Source organism: Balaenoptera musculus, chromosome 12 (genome assembly GCF_009873245.2).
Source record: "Balaenoptera musculus isolate JJ_BM4_2016_0621 chromosome 12, mBalMus1.pri.v3, whole genome shotgun sequence".
Lineage (NCBI taxonomy): Eukaryota > Metazoa > Chordata > Mammalia > Artiodactyla > Balaenopteridae > Balaenoptera > Balaenoptera musculus.
The window spans coordinates 73,614,849-73,637,077 of NC_045796.1; the positions used below are offsets into that span (position 1 = coordinate 73,614,849).

General features: G+C 37.6%; 1 protein-coding gene across 2 annotated transcripts in view; it reads left to right on the forward strand.

Moving 5' to 3' along the window:
- The window catches only part of ME1 (malic enzyme 1), a 184,543-nt gene that overhangs the window by 122,334 nt on the left and 39,980 nt on the right, over window positions 1-22,229 (forward strand). For both annotated transcript variants that reach the window (XM_036871346.1, XM_036871347.1), the window contains exon 7: window positions 20,150-20,259. In XM_036871346.1, the coding sequence (XP_036727241.1) occupies window positions 20,150-20,259 (110 nt within the window). The remainder of the gene's footprint in view (window positions 1-20,149; window positions 20,260-22,229) is intronic.

Consider the following 22,229-nt stretch of genomic DNA (forward strand, 5'->3'; position numbering starts at 1 on the left):
TGCGGCTGGAGACAGTTATCTGACTGTGCTCCTAGGCAAGTTCTTTCTTGAAGGGCAATCCGAGCAGCACGTTTCCATGGTTGCCCAACATCATCCTGTCACCTCACAGACACCAAATGCCATTTCACATCCATTAGATGGGCAGAAATGTTTAACTCTGACAGTGCCACACACTTGGGAGGCTGTAGATGAATATGTCTACTGCTTGCAGGAGTGTAAATTCATGAAACACTTTGGCAATATAATATATATGATCATCTGATCATAACCTACTGCAGAGCACTCGCACCCCAGAGAAACTCCTTCATGAGGAGACACGTACAGAAATGTTCACAGCAGCAGCATTTGTAGTGGTGATAAATTGGAAGCAATCTAAATATCCGTCAACAAGAGGATTGATCATTTGTGCCATATATATACACATATATAGAGAGAGAGTTTGCAATATTGTACAGTACATAAAAATGGGGTGAACCAGTGCTTCGTGTGTCACATGAATATATCTAAGAACCAGAGAATTAAGGAAAAAATTCCAAAAGGAGACATTTTAACTCAGCCTGAGCTCTTAATCATGGTACCCATACTGTCATTTCATAAGGATCAGATACCATTCAACATCCATCAGATTCATATATGGTTATCCATGTACATAAAGTTTAAAAGCAATGTCATGTTTGCTTTTGGATACTATACATTTGTAGTAAAGGTATAGCATGCCTGGGAATGATAAACATCAAATTTAGGTGAGTGGTTACCTGAGGGAAGTAGGATCAAGGAGGGGGCACAGGGAGTTTCAAGTGATGTGTGACCTTTTTGTGGTCTGAAATAAAGATGGCATAATGTTAATATTTCACAGAATTATGTAGTGGAACACGTGGATGTTAGTGAATGTTCTCTAATGCTTTTCTCTGTGGTTAAAATGTTTTGTTAATAGATAGGTGGGTGTTTAGTAGTGAAACTGTAGGTGTGCATCTAAAACTTACTTTCACATGCAGGCATCCTATCTACAGATCCAAATAAAATAATCCATTCAAGGAAGATCAATGCCATTTCACTGAAATCCTTTGTTAAAAAGTTTTATGACATAAAAACATAAATCTATTTTTTAAAAATCTTTGCCTGGCAGGCTTTTTATAGAAATTAACAAAATGGTTCAAAATGTTTATGGAAATATAAAGGACCTAGAATAGCTAAAACAATTTTGAAAAAAAAGAATAAAGTTGGAGGATTTATACTCCTTGATTCTAAGACTTAAACTACAGTAAACCAAGATAGTGTGATATTGGTATAAGACAATAGAACAATAAAGCAGAATAGATCAGTGGAAAAGAATTTTAAAAATCCAGAGATAGACCCATGTGCAGATGGTTAATTGATTCTAGATAAAGTACCAAAGTAATTCAGTGGGGATAGGATAGTACTTCAAGAAATAGTCTTGGAACAATTAGATATCCATAAGGAAAAAAATGAATGTCAACCCTTATCTCATACTTATCCCACAAAAATGAATTCAAAGTGAGTCATAGACCTAAATGTAAAGCTAAAGCTATAAAACTTTTAAAAGAAAATATGGGAGAAAATCTTGGTGCCTTTGGGTTTGGCAAATATTTCTTATAGAAAGCACACGTCATAAAAGGAGAAGGTTTTAAATTGAACTTAAAATTGAAACTGATGCTCTTCAAAAGATGCTGTTCAGGAAATGACAGAGCAAGCCACAGATTGAGGAAAGGAGTTATAATACATGCATCTGATGAATGCCTTCTATCCAGAATATATTTTAAAAAAACCAAAAAACAAAGCTCTTACAGCTCAAGATAAAGAACTCAATTTTTAAAATTGGGCTAAAGATTTGAAACAAGGCTTCGCAATGATCATCAAGCGCATGTAAGCTCCTTAGTCATCAGGGAAATGCAAATTAAAATCAAGTGAGGTGCCATTACATACCCATTAGATGGCTAGAGTTTAAAAGTCTGATGACAACAAGTGTTGGTGAGCATTTCCAACAACTGGCACTCTTATACATTGTTGGTGGGAGTGTAAAATGGAAGAACCACTCTGGAAAACCGTTCAGCAGTTACATTTTTTTATATACCTATCATACTACCAAGGAATTCCATTCCCTGGTATTTTCAAAAGATAAATGAGAACTTTAAACTATTCATGGCAGCTTTATTTGTAAGATCCCCAAACTGCGATCAACCCAAATGTCCGTATGTCATAATATACCCAAATTGTGGTATAGCCATATAATGGAATAGTATGAAGGAATAAAAGGAACTATCAATTTATGCAATAACATGGATGAATCTCCAAAAATCAAGCTGAGCAATAGAAACCAAATATGAAAGATTTCTTGTATATTATTCCACTTATATGAAATCTGGAAAAGACAAAACTAATCTATAGCAATAGAAAGTAGATCAGTGGTTGTCTGGCACCATTGTTGGGCTGAGGATTGATTAGAATGGGCTACAAGAGAGCTTTTTGGAATGTTTGAATATTCCATATCTTGTAGAGATGGCTTGATGGGTGTACAGTTATCAAAACTAATCAAATTTTACATCTAAAATGGGTGCTTTTTATCCTATGTCATTGAAGTTGATTTTAAAGAAAGCAAGGCACAGAAAAAGTCTTAGTCTGACATAAAACTGTTATAGTACCTCATTTATTGAAGTGACTTTATAGATTTTGTTACTTATTATTCCGTATTTAGATTTTCTAGTCACTTTCAGTATTTTCCTCTTTTCTAAAGAATGTTCTACCTTTTGGCAGTTTCATTGCATAGTAGAAAACCTAAAAGAGTATGAAAAACAAAAAAGAAGAATGCAACATTTGAATTGGCCAGTTAAGGCTGTTTCAGTGAGGAGGGTGTTGAAACTGTTGGTTTATTATAAAAGGTTATCAAATGTCATGTATCTGTGTTACTGTTCTCCAAATATTCTACAGTGGGTTATCCATGGTGAAGTGGAACGCATATATACAATATTTATGTGTATATTTAAAAAGAACAAAGATATGAGAAATTGATTCAGTATTCCCTTGACTTGATCAGTCTACTGTTGCTCAGAAGTAAGAATGGAATTCTAGTACTCTTACACATGTGAACTGTAATTATCTTTTTTCAGAGTATTTATGTTTCTTGCACATCTATGAAAAATGGGTGTGTTGAAATACTCCTATCTGGACAATGCAAAATTTATAGGGCTTCCCTGGTTGCGCAGTGGTTGAGAATCTGCCTGCCAATGTAGGGGACACGGGTTCGAGCCCTGGTCTGGGAGGATCCCAAATGCTGCGGAGCAACTGGGCCCATGAGCCACAACTACTGAGCCTGCGCGTCTGGAGCCTGTGCTCCGCAGCAAGAGAGGCCGCAACAGTGAGAGGCCCGCGCACCGCGATGAAGAGCGGCCCCCGCTCGCCACAACCAAAGAAAGCCCTCGCACAGAAACAAAGACCCAACACAGCCAAAAATAAATAAATAAATTAATTTTAAAAAAAATTTATACATCTTGCCATGTACGCCTACCTCATAAGTAGTCATAGTTTTATTCAGAAATCTCTTATCAGAGAGGCTACAGCTGTTCTCCATCTGGACTGCACCAAGAGCAAAATTATCAGATTTTTATTTCCTCACTTTCCACTAATCAGATTGGTAAAAGTCAGACTTTTTCAAAACCTGAATACTGTGCATAGTAATAGGTGGTTTGTGTTGTTAATGACCTCTGTTGAGTATATTTTTTCAATTCTTTTTATTGATTTAGAACTGCAAAAGGAGTTCTCAGAAAGGTAGTGGGAAAACTGAGAATTTGACCCAAAAGACTCAGTTTATGAAGAGGCAGAACTCAAATGCAGCTGGTTAGATTCTAAGACCACGAGATAATTAGCTTCACTTTAAGTGTTGTTTTTCAGTAAGTACTGTTTTAGGCACAGAAATACTTTGCCTTGGCTTGTATTTCTCAGTGATACCAGAATAAAATTATTAGTTTAAAAATGATGTTATCATACTTCCATATACCCTTGTCCAAAGTCAGATTTTGGAAATATGTCAATTTGGCAGAGAAAGAGTTGCATTCTTGAAAACTTAGACTGAAATATTATACTTGTTAATTCAAAAAAGACTCAGAATCATTTAATAGTGATTTAATGCAAAAGGAAGTCAAAACAATTCTTCGAACTATGTCAGGTTTTGTCCCTAAGAATTGTTCAGAATTAAGTAGGGACTCTGCAATAGAATTCTAATTTTAGTGTGTTAGATTAAATCACTTCAACTAATTATTGAGCCATTTTAAGGGGAAAAGAAGGCATTGACATACAGGTAAATGTACCCATACAGGTGCCAATAGAAACAATCTTAAAGCAGTTTGGGCTTAAAAGACCTTCAGGACCAATGGAACATATGATGAACTTAGTTCATGAGGTCCACAGTATGTGGGAAGAAAAGAGCTTACTAATAAAGCAGGGAACATGATATTTTTGGCATTTTTATTAGTATTAGGCAATAATACTTCCATAAGAAATACTATTAATATGGAAATATAAATAGACGTAACTTCAGGACACATTACTGGTAGGTGGGTTCTGATTATGGAAAATGGTTAGTGTTCAAACTTTGACATTAGTCCGGACGATTATGCCAGAGAGGCCTGATTTGTAATTTACGTTGGATTTGTGCCTTCAGCTATTTCCAAACGTAGAGTTCTCAGATTTTTCTTGAATAATATACATAGATTTCTCTTATTCAGTGGCATAAGAATGGATATCATCTTTCAAAGTTTTTATTTTAAGTAGTGGTACATGCAAAGTCCTTTTTCATTTTTACATTGATTTTGAGGTTTCACTATAGAGTAGCGTGATTGATTTTTTTTTTTTTTTTAAAGTTAGATGCGAATGAGTGTTATCTCTTTCTAGGTAATACCCTGGAACTCTGTACAATGATTACTGCCGATGTTCATAGTACTTTTGGAATGCCTTTTTGAATATTGTATTTAGAACCTATAGCAATTCTTTTAAATATCACAATGATGGCATTTAAAGAAAAATCCTTTGAGACTGATAGTGATTCTTGAGAACAGTCAGAATGAGAATATTGATGCAAGTCAGTATTTGGAACTAGTTCTTGTTCTCAAAATATTTCTTCAGATTTTTTTTTTTTTACTGCTAGTTAAGAAAGAGGGAAGAAAATTACCTACAAGATAGAACTATAAAGTAATAAAACTGATTTTTTAAAAAATTTTATTTATTTATTTATTTACTTATGGCTGTGTTGGGTCCTCGTTTCTGTGCGAGGGCTTTCTCTAGTTGCGGCGAGCGGGGGCCACTCTTCATCGCGGTGCGCGGGCCTCTCACTATCGCGGCCTCTCTTGTTGCGGAGCACAGGCTCCAGACGCGCAGGCTCAGTAATTGTGGCTCACGGGCCTAGTTGCTCCGTGGCATGTGGGATCTTCCCGGACCAGGGCTCGAACCTGTGTCCCCTGCATTGGCAGGCAGCTTCTCAACCGCTGCGCCACCAGGGAAGCCCTAAAACTGATTTTAAAGTCACTTTGAAAGTAGTTGAGCAGTTTGCAGCATCATTGGATAAATAAATAGTCTGAAAGTGGACACTCTAAAGGATAGTATTCATATTCACTTGAATATATAAATTCTGACAAATGTCTCTGGAAATATTCTGTATTTTATAGTCTGAAATAAGAAGATATTTTCCTACATCAAAAAAGTCTCCTGGTATCATAAGTGGCTGTCGTAGTTGGGGTTCCTGGCTTTTCTCTTAGGTGGCAATACTCACTAGTGTCTGCTCCTGTAATCCGGTCTCCAAGGACCTTTCTAGCTTGAAAGTTTTATGGCTCTGATAATCTGCAGCAAAATCACATACAGTTCTCTCTGCTGCTCAAAACCTGATCCCTAGTGTTTTGTGGAAGTTGTTGGCTTTTAAAAATAAGCAGTTTGATCTAGTCTAAATTGGGAAGGAGACACAGACAGATTTAGTGATTCAAACTGCAGAAGTAAATGACATGATTGAGGTTGGGGATAAGGTATTTACTGGAACATGCATTTGAGGAGACTTTTAATTCTCTATAGTAAGTTTGCAGATGGAGTTTATAAAAGCATTTTCTGAATTTCTGCATCCTTTATGTGAAGGCATTCTGGGCATGGGAAATGGTGCAGAGTAGAAATGGAGGATCAAAACACAAATGGCATGTTGAAACAGAGATCCGTCCGTTAGAGCCAAAGCTGCCCTGAGGATTTGAGCCTGTACTGGTGCTGCCTCAACTCACGGACACCAGGATGCAACCTTCCCCCTGCCATAAACCCACCTCCTGGCACTCCATCTTTGCAGTCCATCACGTGGCCTCTGGACGTAATTCTTAGAAAGCCTCACTTCATATTATTGTTATATTTGGTCTCCCGTTATAATGTAAAAATAACATCTCATTTGTCTAATTCCATATACCGTTTCACGTACTTCATGCCTTTTCATACTTTTATGTTTTGTATTTCCTCTCCCCCAAACCAAACTGCCAACATGCCCTTCCCTCTCAAAACTTTCCACTCTGCCTTTGGAAACCTGTTCCTTAATAAAGGCTCCCTAACTTCCTCACTGGATGGTCCCTTTACCTTCTTGCTTTCCTAGAACATGGCTCTCATTTAAGACCTCCACTGTTCTTGCAGTGCTTTCAAAGAGTGATGCTTGTTGGTCCACACAGTGTTTTAGGGTTGGGAGGTGAGATCAGTGCCTTCTCCCCTCTGTCCATTCAGACTATTAGTCCTTCATCCTTTTTTTTAAAATAAATTTATTTATTTATTTATTTATTTATGGCTGTGTTGGGTCTTCGTTGCTGCGCACAGGCTTTCTCTAGTTGCGGTGAGTGGGACTACTCTTCATTGCGGTGCATGGGCTTCTCATTGCGGTGGCTTGTTGTGGAGCACGGGCTGTAGGCGTGTGGGCTTCAGTAGTTGTGGCACAGGGGCTCAGTAGTTGTGGCTCGTGGGCTCTATAGTGCAGGCTCAGTAGTTGTGGCGCACGGGCTTTGTTGCTTCACGGCGTGTGGGTCTTTGGCTCCCGGACCAGGGCTCGAGCCCATGTCCCCTGCATTGGCAGGCAGATTCTTAACCACTGCACCACCAGGGAAGTCCAGTCCTTCATCCTTACGTAAGCCCCTCACCCTGGCATCTTTGGTGTTTATGCCAATTAGGTTTATCTTATCTCTATCTTCTCCCAGTTTCCTAACTACCCTCCTCTAATTCTTATCTGTTTTCAAAGCCTTGCTCTCAACCCACTTTCATTTCCATGTGGATGATGTGTTTTGTTGGCCTTTCTTGTTCTCAGGATCTTCATTTCTAATGGCCTTAGGCCCATACCACTTTAGACACCCACTCATGGCTACCTCATGGGCCTTATCTTCACAGGCAGCTGCTCAAACTCTGACATACTAAAGTCACACACCTTAATTTCTCACGACAGCTTCCTCTGCTTGCATGTCTCTGAGGTTGCTCCAAAGCGGCGTATCCAAAGCAGAACTCATGGTCTTCCTGACCAAGCCAGCTTCTTCTCCTGAGATGTCCTATTTTTTTTTTTTTTTTAATATACTACATCCTCTACCAAGTGGCCCAAACTAGAAACTTGGAATTCATCCTTGATTTCTTCTCTCTCATCATCTACTCCTTTTCACTTAATATAGTCCCTTCTGTCTCCTGAATATTTCTCGAATCCATCCACTTCTCCCTTTCCCCATTCTCATTCCAGGTGCAGGCCTGGGGTTTTGCGGCGGCCTCCTAAGGAAACTTCCTGCATTTGGTCCTCCCCCTCTCTAATCCATTCTTTGCCCTGACCACACAGAGTTAGTCTAAAATGCAAAGTGATCATGTCACACTCCTGTTTAATATCCCATTTTTAGGATCAGATACAAACCCCTCAACACAGGTTAGAGGGCCTGCATAATCTTGCCCTACTTACCTCTCTAGCCTTAATTCTTGTCTCTTCCCCTTCAAACCCTGTGATTCAATCGTATTTAATTTATTTCAGTTCTTGAAATATGCCAGAATTTCAAGTTCTTGAAATATGCCAGAATAAATATGATTTATTGAACCCTGGGCCTTTGAGCATGTTCCCTGTTTCTCACAGATTCTTTCCCTTTCTCTTAACTTGACAAACTCCTACTCATCCTTCAGGCTTTAGGTTCCTCTAGAAAGCCTTTGTTAATTCTCTTAATTCTGGGTAGGTGCCCCTGCTCTGTTTTGGAATCCTGAATTTCCTGTTACAGCACTTACCACACTGCATTATAATCTCCCACTTACCGTATCCGCCCCAAGACTACAAACTCTGTGAGGGCAGGAATGAACAAATAAGGGAGGAAAGGAAGAATACGGTTTCTTTTTGAGAATAGGGGGAGATAAGTTTATAAGAGCTCACATTACACAAGACCTGCTTTAAAATAGGATGAAAAAATTTTTTACTGTGTAAACTGCTTTCAGTGGGGAAGTAAACACAAGCAAGGAGACTAACTAGGAGATTGCAGTACTATTGCAGTGATGTGGTCCAAAGAGCCTGAACTTGAATTGAGGCACTTGGAATAGAAAGCTTAACAATTACTGTGAAAGGTGTATCATTAAAAGGCATAACAGAACTTGACCACTAGGGTGTAAGGTAGGAGGCAAAATAGAAATTGATTACAGTATTTTGGCATTGGTGGAAATAGGAAGAGTTTGGATAATAAGTTTTGTAAGGAAAAAAGTTCAGAATTTCTAAGAGTTTTATATTCACATATTAAATTAAAATCATTAGAGAAAAGATTTCACTGATTTTGGAGGCAACAAGTAATTTTTCAATGTTCTTTTAGTGAATATACTAAATAGAAATTTTAATTATAAATGCAGTTTCAGAATTTGTTGAATTTTAAGGAACTTAAATTTTAACAAACTCTGCTGTCTTTTTTGAGAAGTAGATGACAACCAAAGAAAATGGTTTCATTTTGTTTATGTTTCATTGTTTGTCCTTGGTGTAAAAAAGTTGTGAATTTTTTGATACTGTAAATACTTTTGATACTATAAATAACTGAGTAAGAATGGTTAACAATATATTAAAATATTATCTTATAAACATGTATTCCTCATTAAAAAAAGATTCAGAATATAATATGTCTCCACATCTTTCTTACTATCCTTTTGGCTACATAGAGTTGGAGTTTCTTTGAAAGATTAGCGACTATAGATTTAGAAGTTATTCATCTAAAGATGATTACTGAATCCCTAAGAATAGGTGAACTTGATAAGGGAAGATTATAGGAGGAAAAGAAGGAAAGAAAGGATGATTACTGCTGAATGTTTATAATTTCCAGTGTCACAGGGAATAATTAAGAGGTGTCAGCAAAATATAACAGAAAGAATGATAAGAGAAATGAAAGGTATATCTAAGTGTTAGAAAATAATACAGAAGTAAAGTTGTAGGAACTGGAGCCATATTACAGTGGGTTAAGAAATGAGTGAACACATTTCTGTTCTTAATTCTTACCGACAAGGAAGAATTAAACTTGAGTTGTTCTTGGCCAAAGAGAACTTCAGTCAACTTCAAATTACTTATCCTGGCATTCAAGACTATTCATAATCTGAAATTCAGCGGCCAATATTGATCTTCTAAAGTTCCTCAAACTATTGTCCTCAGGGTCCTCCAGCACAAACTCTGAGCCCTCTGTGGTTTTTTCCCCCACTCTTTTCCCCATTGGAATCCTACCAAGGGCCCTGTTTAAGCCTCAATCTAATTCATGTTGTCTTCCCTAAATCCTATAGTGATCTCTTTGTGTACCGCTGGTTTTGCTTTTAATTTGAACCTTCTTTAAATTTTCTGCTTGTATCTTTTGTCTTCCCAATGAGACTATAAGCATTTTAAGGGCAAGATCCGTGTTTCCTATTTACTGCTCAGTTTGCTCAGTTACATTACTAAAAGTGAGTAATACATTATCGCTAAGGTACCCATCAGAGGTAAAATGCTCTGGATCTTGAATGCTGCATAATGCCATGTATGTAATAAATGCTAAAAAAATTTTATTAAATCAAAATGTGCTTGGTCAACCTGATTACAGTGAATTCTTGATAGTTTACAATCAAAGAAAGACTAATGTTTTCACGAACATCTGTCCATATACTTTCTGTTATAAAAATACCTAGTATATGGAATACGTACAAATGCTGTCTTGGTAGTTTTATGGTAAAATTATAACTCCCTTATTTTATCATTACAGTCCTTTTCTTTCTAAACATACTGTTCACTTCATTGATGGCAACATTGGTGCTCTGTGGAAGCCAGTATATAAAGTTGTTAAAACCAGGGACCCTGTGGTTCAGTCCAGGTCCTGCAACTTATTAGCAGTATGAACTCAACCACGGCCCTAATCTCTCTGAGCTCCAGTTTCTTCATCCATAAAATGGGTAATAACTACCTTCCTCACTGGGTTGCTGAGAGTTAAAGGAGATAATCCTTGTAAAGTGTGGAGTACTGTGCCTGGCACTTAGTAAGTGCCGCCACTGTAATAAGGGTTTTGTCTAATTTAACAATGCCACAAGAGAAAGTTCTCTGCAGCTTTTACATGTTAATTTTATGGGTGGTATTTCTGTTAACTTCTAAAACCATTTACACCCACTATTTTATGTGATATTTTGATCATAAAATAGTAGGTTCTTTTCATAGTCATGTAGAATCCAATTGGCTAACGTCCTTGTGTTCCACTGCTTATAATTTTATAGCGACAAGGCTGGTTCAATCTGGAACAAAATATCCCTTCCATGGCTTTCTTTTATTATATGATGCAAGATGCTTGTATCACAAAATGAATTCAGGGTGCCTCTCCCTATATCTTTAGGACTCAAATCAGAGTTAATTACCAAGCAGAGAAAATTCATGAAATGAAAACTGATAGGTGGTATTCTCCAGGGGATGATTCTAAAATATCCTTTTGTAAATGATGAGGTATCTTGTGCACCCTTTTACTACCTATGCCTATTCCCAGACTTCACTTAGAAAACATTATAAATTTATAGCCTGACCACATTGTATCCTAAACACTGAAGGCAAGCCATATTGTGAGGATTTCATTTTAACCACAGAGAAATTGTAACCACCCCCAAACCACAGGACCAAGTAAGTAGTAGGTCCAGGAATAGAACTGAGAAGGCTCTGATTCCTCCTCACATCCTGTAACCACAAGGTTCTGCTGCTTTGGTACATAATAACAGATCATCTGGTGCTGCTGGACCACAGTACATGACACATCAGGAGCAAACCATAGGACACTGTCTGAAAACATGCAGCCTTTACTTTCTAAAGGGCTGCTTAGAAACCAAAGAGGTGGGGAAGGAGCCATGATGAGCACCAGATGATTCTTGACTGATGCTTGTGTTTGGGGTAATCAGTTGCTACCACAAAGTTTGCCTCTCTGCTAAGTTGTTAAAAAAAAAAAAAGGTAATGATTTATAACTATGGTGATACTTTTACCCATTCTTAATATTTGAGTTATTTTTAATCAAGATAGCTAAATAGTTTCCTAGAATGGCATCGTGTGTATGAGAAGCATAAACATTTTATGTTCCTTTCAAGAATTGACCCACTCCCCATTTTACTTTAAAAGTTTTGCTTCTTTGCCTTTAGTTGATTTCCAGAGCACTGACATGGTTGTGTTGAAGTATTTGTCCTGCTGTATTGTTGCTGTGCGGGGAAGAAATTTGCCAACCTCCTCACTCTGTCGTGCCGGAAGTATAGCTTACTTATCGTTATTATTTTATATGGATAAGAGTTACTTGTATTTACTTATATTTTGTTTTGTTATATCACAGACTTTTTTTTCTGGGATTATTTCCTTTCTCTCTGAAATACACCCATTAGTAAAAGTCCTTTAGTAAAAGTCTTGGCTTTTATTTATCTAAAGGCGACTTTATTTCAACCGTACTCTTGAAGAATAGCTTTGCTAGATCTTGAATGATATTTATTTTCTCTTAGGCTTTGGAAGGTATTATTTCACTGTTTATGGCTTCTATTGTTGCTATTAAGTAATAGAAAATATCTAGTGATTATAGAGTACTTAGTGCCAATCTTTACACATTGAACATTGGCACTTATCGCTTCATTTAATCCTGATAATATACTTATGATAATATGCCATTGTTATTCTTATTTATTCTGATAGAGAAACAGGGGCACAGTGACAGAATTTCATCCCAGGATCTCTGACTCTAGAGCCCATGTTTTTTTTTTTTTAATTGAGGTATAATTGACATATAACATTATTTTAGTTTCAGGTGTACAACGTAATGATTCAGTATTTGTACACATTGCGAAATGATAACCACAGTAAGTCTAGTTACCATCCATCACCATACATAGTTATAAAAAAGTTTTTATCTTTCAAGATCTACTCTCTCAGCAACTTTCAAATATGTAATACGATACTATTAACTATAGTCACCATGCTGTACATTATATTCCCAGGACTTATTTACTTTACACCTTGACGTTTGTAGTCTTTGATCACCTTCACCCATTTCACCCACCCCGCCACCCCCATCTCTGGCAACCACCAAAAAGTTCTCTGTATCTATGAACTTTTTTTTTTCTTCTTGTTTGTTTGTTTTTAGATTCCATATATACGTGACAGCATATGGTATTTGTCTTTCTCTGTGTTGCTTATTTCACTTAGCATAATGCCCTCAAGGTCCTTCCATGTTGTTATAAGTGGCAAGATTTCATTTCTTTTTTATGCCCAAATAATATTCCATTGTGTATATATGCCATATTTTCTTTATCCATTCATCCATTGATGGACACTTAGGTTGTTTCCATATCTTGGCTATTGTAAATAATGCTGCAGTGAACATGGGGGTGCAGATATCTTTCTGAATTAATATTTTCATTTTCTTCAAAGAAATACCCAGAAGCAGAATTGCTGGATCATACAGTAGTTCTGTTTTTAATGTTTTTTGAGGAACCTGCATACTGTTTTCCATAGTGGCTGCACCAATTTACATTCCCACCAATAGTGCATGAGGGTTCCTTTTTTTTCACATCCTTGCCAACACTTGTTAGTTTTACCTTTTTGATAAGAGCCATTCTAAGAGATATGAGGTGATATCTCATTGTGGTTTTGATTTGCATTTCTGATGATTAGCGATGTTGAGCATCTTTTCACATACCTATTGGCCATCTGTATGTCTTCTTTGAAAAACGTCTGTTCAGATCTTCTGCCCATTTTTTAATTGGAGGGTTTTGGTTTTTTACTATTGAGTAGAGTCTATGTTTTTAAACTGCTAACACAGCCAAGCAAATACTTACAAAAGAAGAATGAGAGATAAATAATACTAGTAAATATTAAAGTCACTTAAAAACTATAGTAGTTAAAATAGAGGCATTTTTCAGTGGATAGAGAGATTAGTAGATTAATCATTACTGTTATAGGCTATCATTACCGAGCAGTATCAACATGCTGTGCCTGTTTTCTCATCTATAAAATGAGAATAATAATAGTGCCTGCCTCATAGAGTGGTTGTGAAGAATAAGTGAGTGTACACACACAGACACGTGTACACACACATATTATTAAAGGTTAAAAAATATTTCTTGGGCTTCCCTGGTGGCGCAGTGGTTAAGAATCCACCTGCCAATGCAGGGGACACGGGTTCGAGCCCTGGTCCGGGAAGATCCCACGTGCCGCGAAGCAACTAAGCCCATGCACCACAACTACTGAGCCTGCGCTCTACAGCCCGCAAGCCACAACTACTGAGCCCACGTGCCGCAAGTACTGAGGCCTGCGTGCCTAGAGTCCGTGCTCCGCAACAAGAGAAGCCACCGCAGTGGGAAGCCCTCACACCGCAACGAAGAGTAGCCCCCACTCACCACAACTAGAGAAAGCCTGCGCACAGCAACGAAGACCCAACACAGCCAAAAAATAAATAAATAAATAAGTAAATAAATAAAAGAAATCGATTAAAAAAATTTGTTGTCATTAGCCATAGTAGAATAAAAGAGAAAAGCACAGAAAACTGACTCTACTATGTATGAGAATATAGTATCTGATTACAGGTGATGAGGGGAAAAGATAGGCTATTAAGTAGATGGTGCTGGCATAGTTGAGTGAATTATATAGAAGTCAGAAAATTTTATCTATATTTAAAAAAAATCTACATCTAAACAGCAAAAAATAATACCAGCTGTAGAGGTTAATTATTTTCTAAATCCATGATATCACTAGAGGAAATTTTTTATTAATAGTTAAATAAGCGTGTGTGGAGAAGATTGATGGTAATAAGCATACCATCAAGGGCAGAAGCTATAAGTAAGAAGATGGAAAGATCTGACTACATAAAAATTTAGAATTCCTTTTGTAAAAACAAACAGGAATGCTGTGTAAATGATTAATGACACAGTATGCTAGAGTAGGGAAGCCACATGCACCATATATAACAGGAAGTTAATATTCTTAATATGTGAAGAACTCTTATGAAATAATAAAGAAAAGACCATAAAAATAGAAAAACAAACCAAAGACCATATAATCTTCCAGGAAGAATTGCAAATGACCAATGGACATAGAAAAAGATGCTAAGGTTCATGAGTAATCAAAAAAAAAAAAGAAACAAAAATTCAGAAAACAGTCTTCACCTTGAATTTTACAGTGATTTAAAAAGATAGACCTTCAGGGACATAATAATAATATGTAAATAACTGCAATGGAAGAAAAGCAGATGATTTACAAAGTATTTTGTTGGATCAGAAGAAAGAGACCTCATCTACGTTGTGATATCAGAATGTGGTAGTGTGAGACTGTCTTTGAAGTATAGGCTTAATATTAACAAGAAGTGAAAAATGAGGGAAAGTTTGTCAGCCTCTCTTCTGAGAGGTTTGGCAGTAGGTGGAAAGAGAGATAAGTAACCATAGCTTTGGCTTTGTCATGGTCAAGAGATATGGTTTTAAAATCAGGGAGTCCTGAGGCTCCTTGGAGACAGGAAGGAACCAGTGGAGAAGGAGAAATTGAAGCTGTTAGTGTAGAGAGGTAGAGTTGAGGCAGTAAGGTCTGTAGAGAGATTAGAAAAAAGGAAGCAAGAATACATCTCGGAAGTGGAAGAAGAAAAGAAGTAAAAGCACACATATTTTTAAATGTGGAGGGGAGCTGAGAAAGTGAAGATTCTTCTCTCTGGATGGCATTCATCTCAGTGAAGTTGTGGCTGGTAAGAGATGGAATGCTTGTGGGACAAGGGGAGTAAAAAATGGTTTGCAGAAGCTGCTCTGGGATCATGCTATGGACCAGTAAGCAATAGAAAACAAATATTGCAGAACTTGATTGAGGTCCTAGCTGAGACTCCATAGCATGGACTCGTGTGCTATCTAAGTGGAATGAGGGAGAGCAAGGGGCTAGGGGTGCCTAGTGTTGCTGAAAATTCGTGCACCAGTGGCGAATCGAATCTCAGAGACAGAGTTTTGGGTGAAGAAGGAAAGAATAGCTTTATTGCTTTGCCAGGCAAAGGGGGACACAGAGGGCTCATGACCCTCAAAAACTGTGTCCCAACCCAGGAGGATTTGGTGAGGAGTTTTATAGCAATGGTTCAAGGGCTGGGTTGCTGATAAGGATCAGAGTGTGTGCAGGGCCTGCACTCCTTTAATCTGGTCTCATGTCGTCTCTTGATGAGCTTCTCTGGTTCCTTTAATCTGGCCTCAGGTGGTCTTCTCTGGAATGAAGGATGCTAGCATCTTCCGTTTGTTGGGGGTTTTAGTTCTGTAAAGAGTTTAAAGATATTGTCATGTGTATCCCTTGAGGGGGAACCAGGACCCTGCCCCAAGGCTGCACTGTTGTTTCTTGGCTGCTCCTCCCTTGTCTCTGCCTGCCCTCCCTTCCCTGATTAGCAACTGTTTGGACCTTGCCCTTTGGAACTCAGGGAAGGTCATGGAGACTGATGGCTATCCCGTACAAGAATAGGGAGGACAGAATCGGGGGACAGAAAGTCTTCTATGCCCAGGAGCCCCACAGGGTCCTGCTCAGTTTCACTAGGGGGATGGCCAGTGCATGGCTGGAGTAACTGTCTTCAGCATACAGAGGTGAAGCTAGGAAGAATGAACTCGGAGGAAAGGAAGGACCAAATGAAGAGTGGGTAGTGTGCTGGGGAAGGAGTTGGTGGAAGAGAGGGAAGACAGGACTAGGGGCAGAGAAGGAGAGTATTAGAGAATTTAAGATATTGGCAGTAGAACTTTTAGACCATTAACTTCTTATTAATTCATATTTTATTAGTCTTTTTGCTCATATGGGAATTTTCTAATGCTGCTTGTTTGAATTAAAATATTACTTTTTCTAAAGGCCTAAAGGACTACTGTAGAAAGTCTTCTAAACAAATAACATTTCCAAAATGACTTTGATAGAAAAGAAAAGAGGAAAGTATACAGGAAAGAATTTTAAAATGCTGATGGAAAAAATAGCAGTTTCATAGGAATTTGTTTTCTTAGGTAACTGTAGGAAATATTTTCAAAGGAGGGGCAAATAAATATGAATAAAGATTATAAGAATAACTGTGATTTACATGATTTAAATTCCTGTTTGTATTTGGGAATTCAACCAAAAGAGAAAAATGTGTTAACGTCTTATAGTACTAAATGAGTGTTTTGAAAAATCTTGGTTTGACTAGGCTAACCTTTTTACCTCTGTTAATAGAAACTATTGATATTGAAAACTTCTCTAACCTACTTAGTGCCAGCTCTTTAAAAACTAACATGAAACGAACTTGATTTTGTTTCTTGCTAAATAATAGAGAAATTCTAGAATAAAAGTCATGTCTATTTAAATAATAGAAAGATTATACTTTTTTTTGAACTAGTATGAAAAATGCAAAACAGTAGAACTTCTGGAATTGGGGCAAATAAAGGGAAATACCTACTCTGATGCAACTCATTCAAAGCAACTGATAGTCATAGTATTCGGCAGTACAGATTATTAAGTGACCAATTATTCTTATTGAATGAAATAAATTTGTGCTTACATATTATATTCACTTGATCTTCTCTCTGCTGAAGTAGTACTATCTGAAAGAGTTTTAAGTCTCTCAGGAACCTTTTGATCTAGTTGATGAGACATCTACATGCTAGTAGTTTTAGACCCCTCGTAAGTGGTATAGAAAATATTTGCCGATTCAAGAGTGACGGTGATTTGCAATGGCAGTGCATTAATAAAGACATGGGAAGGAGACGGACGTGGCGTGTTTGAGAGAGGAGAGAAGTGGTTCAGTGGGGAAGGGACTTACCCTGGAATATAGGGAGAGATAAGGCAATTGAAAAGATAACATGTGATTATAGATCCTTGAATTTAAGGAATTTGAGCGTCATCATCAGAGCAATCCACTCTGTGAATTTTGAGCAAAGGAGTAGCTGGTGGAAGTTGTTGTTTACAAAACATTGGTGGCTCTGTGTCATATGTTTGAGGGAGACAAGGAGAAGCAGAGAGCAGTAGACTTTTTGCAGTCCTAGCAGGAGCAAGACTGATTTCTTTGGCTGTGATAATATTTAAATAGTAGAAATGATAGAAAATGGTAATTAACTGAATATGATGGGTTAAAAAGGAAATAGTAAAATAACAGCTTCAGTCCTTTGGTCTCTGAGACATGGAAATGTATACTTCCATCATAGAAAAAAAATTGTTGAAGTTGAGAGTCAAGAGCCTACTTGACTTTGGAAATGTTCTGTGAAGATGATTGAGTTTCAGTAAGCAATTTAGGTTGGAAATACAGAATAGATAATCTATAAGAAGGTGTTGGTTTAAGTCTTGAGGAGACAGACTTCACCATGAAGAGGTAGGACCATCATAAATGTTAAACAACCAAACCTATGCTTAGCAGCTTTCAATTAACTGTTGGTTTGCAACAAAACGTAGTCCCTAAAGACTAGTCAGTCTTTTCACTAGTTTATTATTCTGATTAAATTTTACAAAACTTTTCTGTTATAGAGCTCCTTATTTTTAGTTTTAGAACTCAGCGTTGTTTAAAGGTATATACTTAAAGGTATATATAATAACCTACAGGATAACAGAAAGGAATCAATCATAAACTTAAAGCTTAGCTTAAACGTCAGGCTCTACCACATCATCAGGCAGACTTGAGTGCAGATCTCCCCTCCCCAGCTTACCTGGTGCCCAAGGCTATCCCCATCTATAAAATTGTACCCTGAGATTAAATGAGAAAATATCTGTAAATTACATTCATCCAACAAATATTTGCTGAGCACTTATGGGTATTATGGAAATGTAATGAGTTTAATTTTGGACTTTTCAACTTGAGGTACGTTCAAGTGAAATTATCCAGCTGGTCATGAGATTTACAAGTCTGGAGTTCACAGGAGTAGAGTAGAAACATACCTTTGGGAGTCACTGTATATAATTGGTGATTAAAACTATGAGTGGGATCGAGATTCTGTCAGGACGGACGGATGCACACACATGCACACACACGCACGTGCACACGCACACACACACACCATGTAGTAGACCAAGGACAGAGTCATGGGAAACACCAATGTTTAAGTGCTAAGAACTCCCTAAGGGAGAAAGAAGAAGAAATGATCAGTAGTTTAGGAGAAGGCACAGAAAAGCGTGATATCACAGAAGCCTAGGGAATAGAGTTTCAAGGGAAAAAGATAAACAGAATTAGTGGCAATGCAGCAAAGAGCTCTGGTAAATTAGGGATGGGAAACAGTGTTTCTTGGATTTTTAGTTCGGAAACATTCTAATTTTAGAGCAGCAATTTTAGCAGAGTCGTGAGGACAGAAGGTAAATGACAGGGGATGGAGAAATAATGTAAACTGTGAACTAATATTTCAGATACATTAAATGGAAAGGATAGGAAAAACATGGGGTTGAGAAAGAACTTTTTCCCTCTAATGAGAAGCTCCAAGTCAGTTATCAAAAAAGAGGAAGGAACTTGTCCAGAAGAAGGAGTTGTAAATAGGAGAGAGGGAGCTAATTAAGAAGGAAGTGGTGGGAACGTGGGCAGCAGCGGTGAGTTACCTTAAGCAGGAAGAGGAACATCTTGTTGACTGATGCCTGCAGGGTAGCGCTAAAGATAGAGATGGGGGATGCGGTGGGAGGAGAATAGTTGAAGGAGATCACACATTATGCCCTCACTATGCCAGGAAGTAGGAGACAGGTGAAGAGGTCAAGATTTAAAAGGATTGGCGAAGATTAGGAATAGCCTTTGGGTGCAATAGCAGTGGAAGCTGACCAAGGACAAAGAAAAGGAATCATAAATATGGCAGCAGTGGGAGTCTAGCCGAGGTTGGAGACCATACATCTCTAAATCACCTAGCAAGGATGGCCATGGCTATAAGGCTTTCTCTGGTAACTCTCAGATACTTGGGGTATCAGTGGTGTTAATTTCCCTCGTCTTGGATGTACAGGCCATAGATGATCATAAGAATAAAGGGTCAAACCAGTAAGTTAATTTCAGGAATAAAAATCTGTGCTGTATACTTCAAAGCTCAAAGCTTTTCAGTGTTTGGTCATGGCTATAGAACAAACACCAGAATCCTAGGCTAGAATTTTTAAGATTTCCGACATAAAATTCTGACCTTGTCTTTCACTACACCCTTACATGTACCATACACGACATTTTGGCCAAATGGGGCTTCTTTCTGTTTTTTGAATGATTTTTTTTCTCTCCTAACTTTCACTTCAGTTACTTTGCTTCTGCTGTTTACTCAGCTTGTAGAACCTTACATCTCTACTTTTGAAATCATGACGTGATTAAAACTCAGTTCATTTGTTACCTGGTTTGTAACCCCAGTCAGGAGTGATATCTGTCTTCTCAACATCTGTTATCCCTTGTTTGTACCACTTTTATATTACTTTTCATGCACTTTTCATTTATTTCAAAATAAGTTCTACTAACTTTTAAATTACTTGACTGCAGGGTACCATATTTTTGTCATCTTTGTAGTATTTCACAGTGCCAATGCAATGCTTTTTTCTGTAGTAAGCATGTAGTAAATATTTGCTGAACAGACGTATTATATATTTATACTAAGTAGCAAGATAGGACCTTTAAAAGAAAATAATGTTTTGCCTTTTTTATAGTCTAATTTTCAAGGTTTATTTTTAAATGTTATTTCATTAACCTCTTCTAATGTGAATATTTTGTCCCATAGGTATGGCATGAATTGCCTTATTCAGTTTGAAGATTTTGCCAATATAAATGCATTTCGGCTCCTGAAAAAGTATCAAAACCAGTATTGCACATTCAACGATGATATTCAAGGTAATCAGATTTTCACTGCGTGTGGGTCAAGAACAACATGTCCTGATATTAGTTTGTAATTTTATAATGATTCAAATTCAGTAAATTTGCACTAGATACCGATTAAATGCCAGGGATTATGCTTGATGATTTCAAACATTATTTCTCATTTAATTTTACATATTTGAGAAAAGTACTCTGTGACTTTAGAATGTACCATATTACGCATGAGCTAACGAACAGGTGCCCTAAAATCTGATAAAATCCCCAGTGATTATGGCTAAACAAAGAATAAAATATATGAAAATATATTATTCATTGTTTAAAATGAAGACTGTATATTTCTCTCTTCAGCCTTCATCTCAGTCAGTTTTCTAAGCTTTCTAAGCTTAGAAATCAGTCACAGTTTCTAAGCTTTACCCCAGCAGAAGCTGCCTTTGTTTACAGTGTGTACCGCATTTTCATGTTTGTCTTTGATTGATTGTAGATGCTTGGCTACCTGCTTTTGTCTAAGTTACTTATTTTGTTTCTCACTAAGCCCTTTTTTGCAACTCTCTCTAGATCCACCCCGCCACCAACCCACCTCCCCACATCCGAAACCTTCCAATGAGAATCTTACTTTTCCTGTTTCATGAAGGGCAGGTAGAATAAAAGCGCAGGCAGAGATCCAAAGGAGGAAGGCCACAGTAAATTCTGGCAACCTGAAAGAAGATCACAAATGGCTTCCATTTCACTAATCTCAGTGAACATTTTTCAGTGTTGACCTTTCTTGGATTCTCAGCAGCATTTAACATTGTTGACCCCACTGTCTTCCTTGAAATACTCTCTTCCGTCAACTTCCGTGTCACATGCCCCTGCTGACTTGCTTCCTACCTCTTTGAATTTTCACCCTTTTTTTCTCCAGGTTCATCCTTCTCTGACTAGCTATTAAATGCCGGAACACTGCAACACTCAGTCCCAGGTCCTTTTCTCTTTGTTCTATTATATCTTAGGTATATACTGCAAGGCCACCCATCCCACTAGCAGATTTATATCTTTAGCCCAGACTTCTTTGAATTTCGGGTTCATACACCCATCTGGTTATTTAAAATTTCCTCTGGGATGTCTCAAAGTTATCTCATACTCAACCTCCCCACCATCAAACTCTTATTTCCCCACCAACCTCAACCTTCTTCATGTGTTCTCCTTCTTCGTGAATTCCTGATGTCTCTCTCTTCTTCATCTCTCCCTGCCAAATACACTCCATCACTCATCCTCCTGATTTTCTGTTGTAAAAGTCTGTCTCTTCCACAGATTCCTCTCCATTAACCTAAGGTAAGTTACCATCATCTCTCCTAAATAATGGGCATTTTCTAAGAAATCTATCCACATTTACTATTGCTTCCCCTTCTTATGTGTTCTCTCCATAGTATGACTACAGTTTGCCAGATGTAGACCTAGGGGCTGAGAATTTTGTGACAAGCCAAAGTTTTCTTTTTGCCGTAGATATCTAGTCATATCATCTGTTCCATAAAATACTTTAATGGTTTTCCATTGCACTTAAGATGAAAGATGAAAGTCATAAATATGGTCCAAAATGCATGGTCTGATCCCTACCTGTCTCTCCAACCTCATTTTTTTTTGCCATTCTAGCCATCACTGTCTTTTTCAGGTCCAAACATAAGCCAGACTTCTTCCTGTCACAGGGTCTATTCAAATGCTGATTCATCCTCCTAGAATACTCTTCCCTCCCCTCTTCAAATCTCTTCTCAATCATGACATTCCTCAGGAAAATCTTCCGGATCCTTGTGCTAAGCCAAATCCACCTATCATAGGCTTGCATAGCCCTACTTATTTTTCCCTTGTTGAACTTATCACAGAAACAGTTCTATATATTTATGTAATTAAAAAAATTAATATCTCCCTCCCCACTAAACTTTAAGCTCTGTGAAGAACAAGAATATGTCTGTTTTGTTCATCACCTTGGCGTTAATACAGTGCCCAGCCCATAG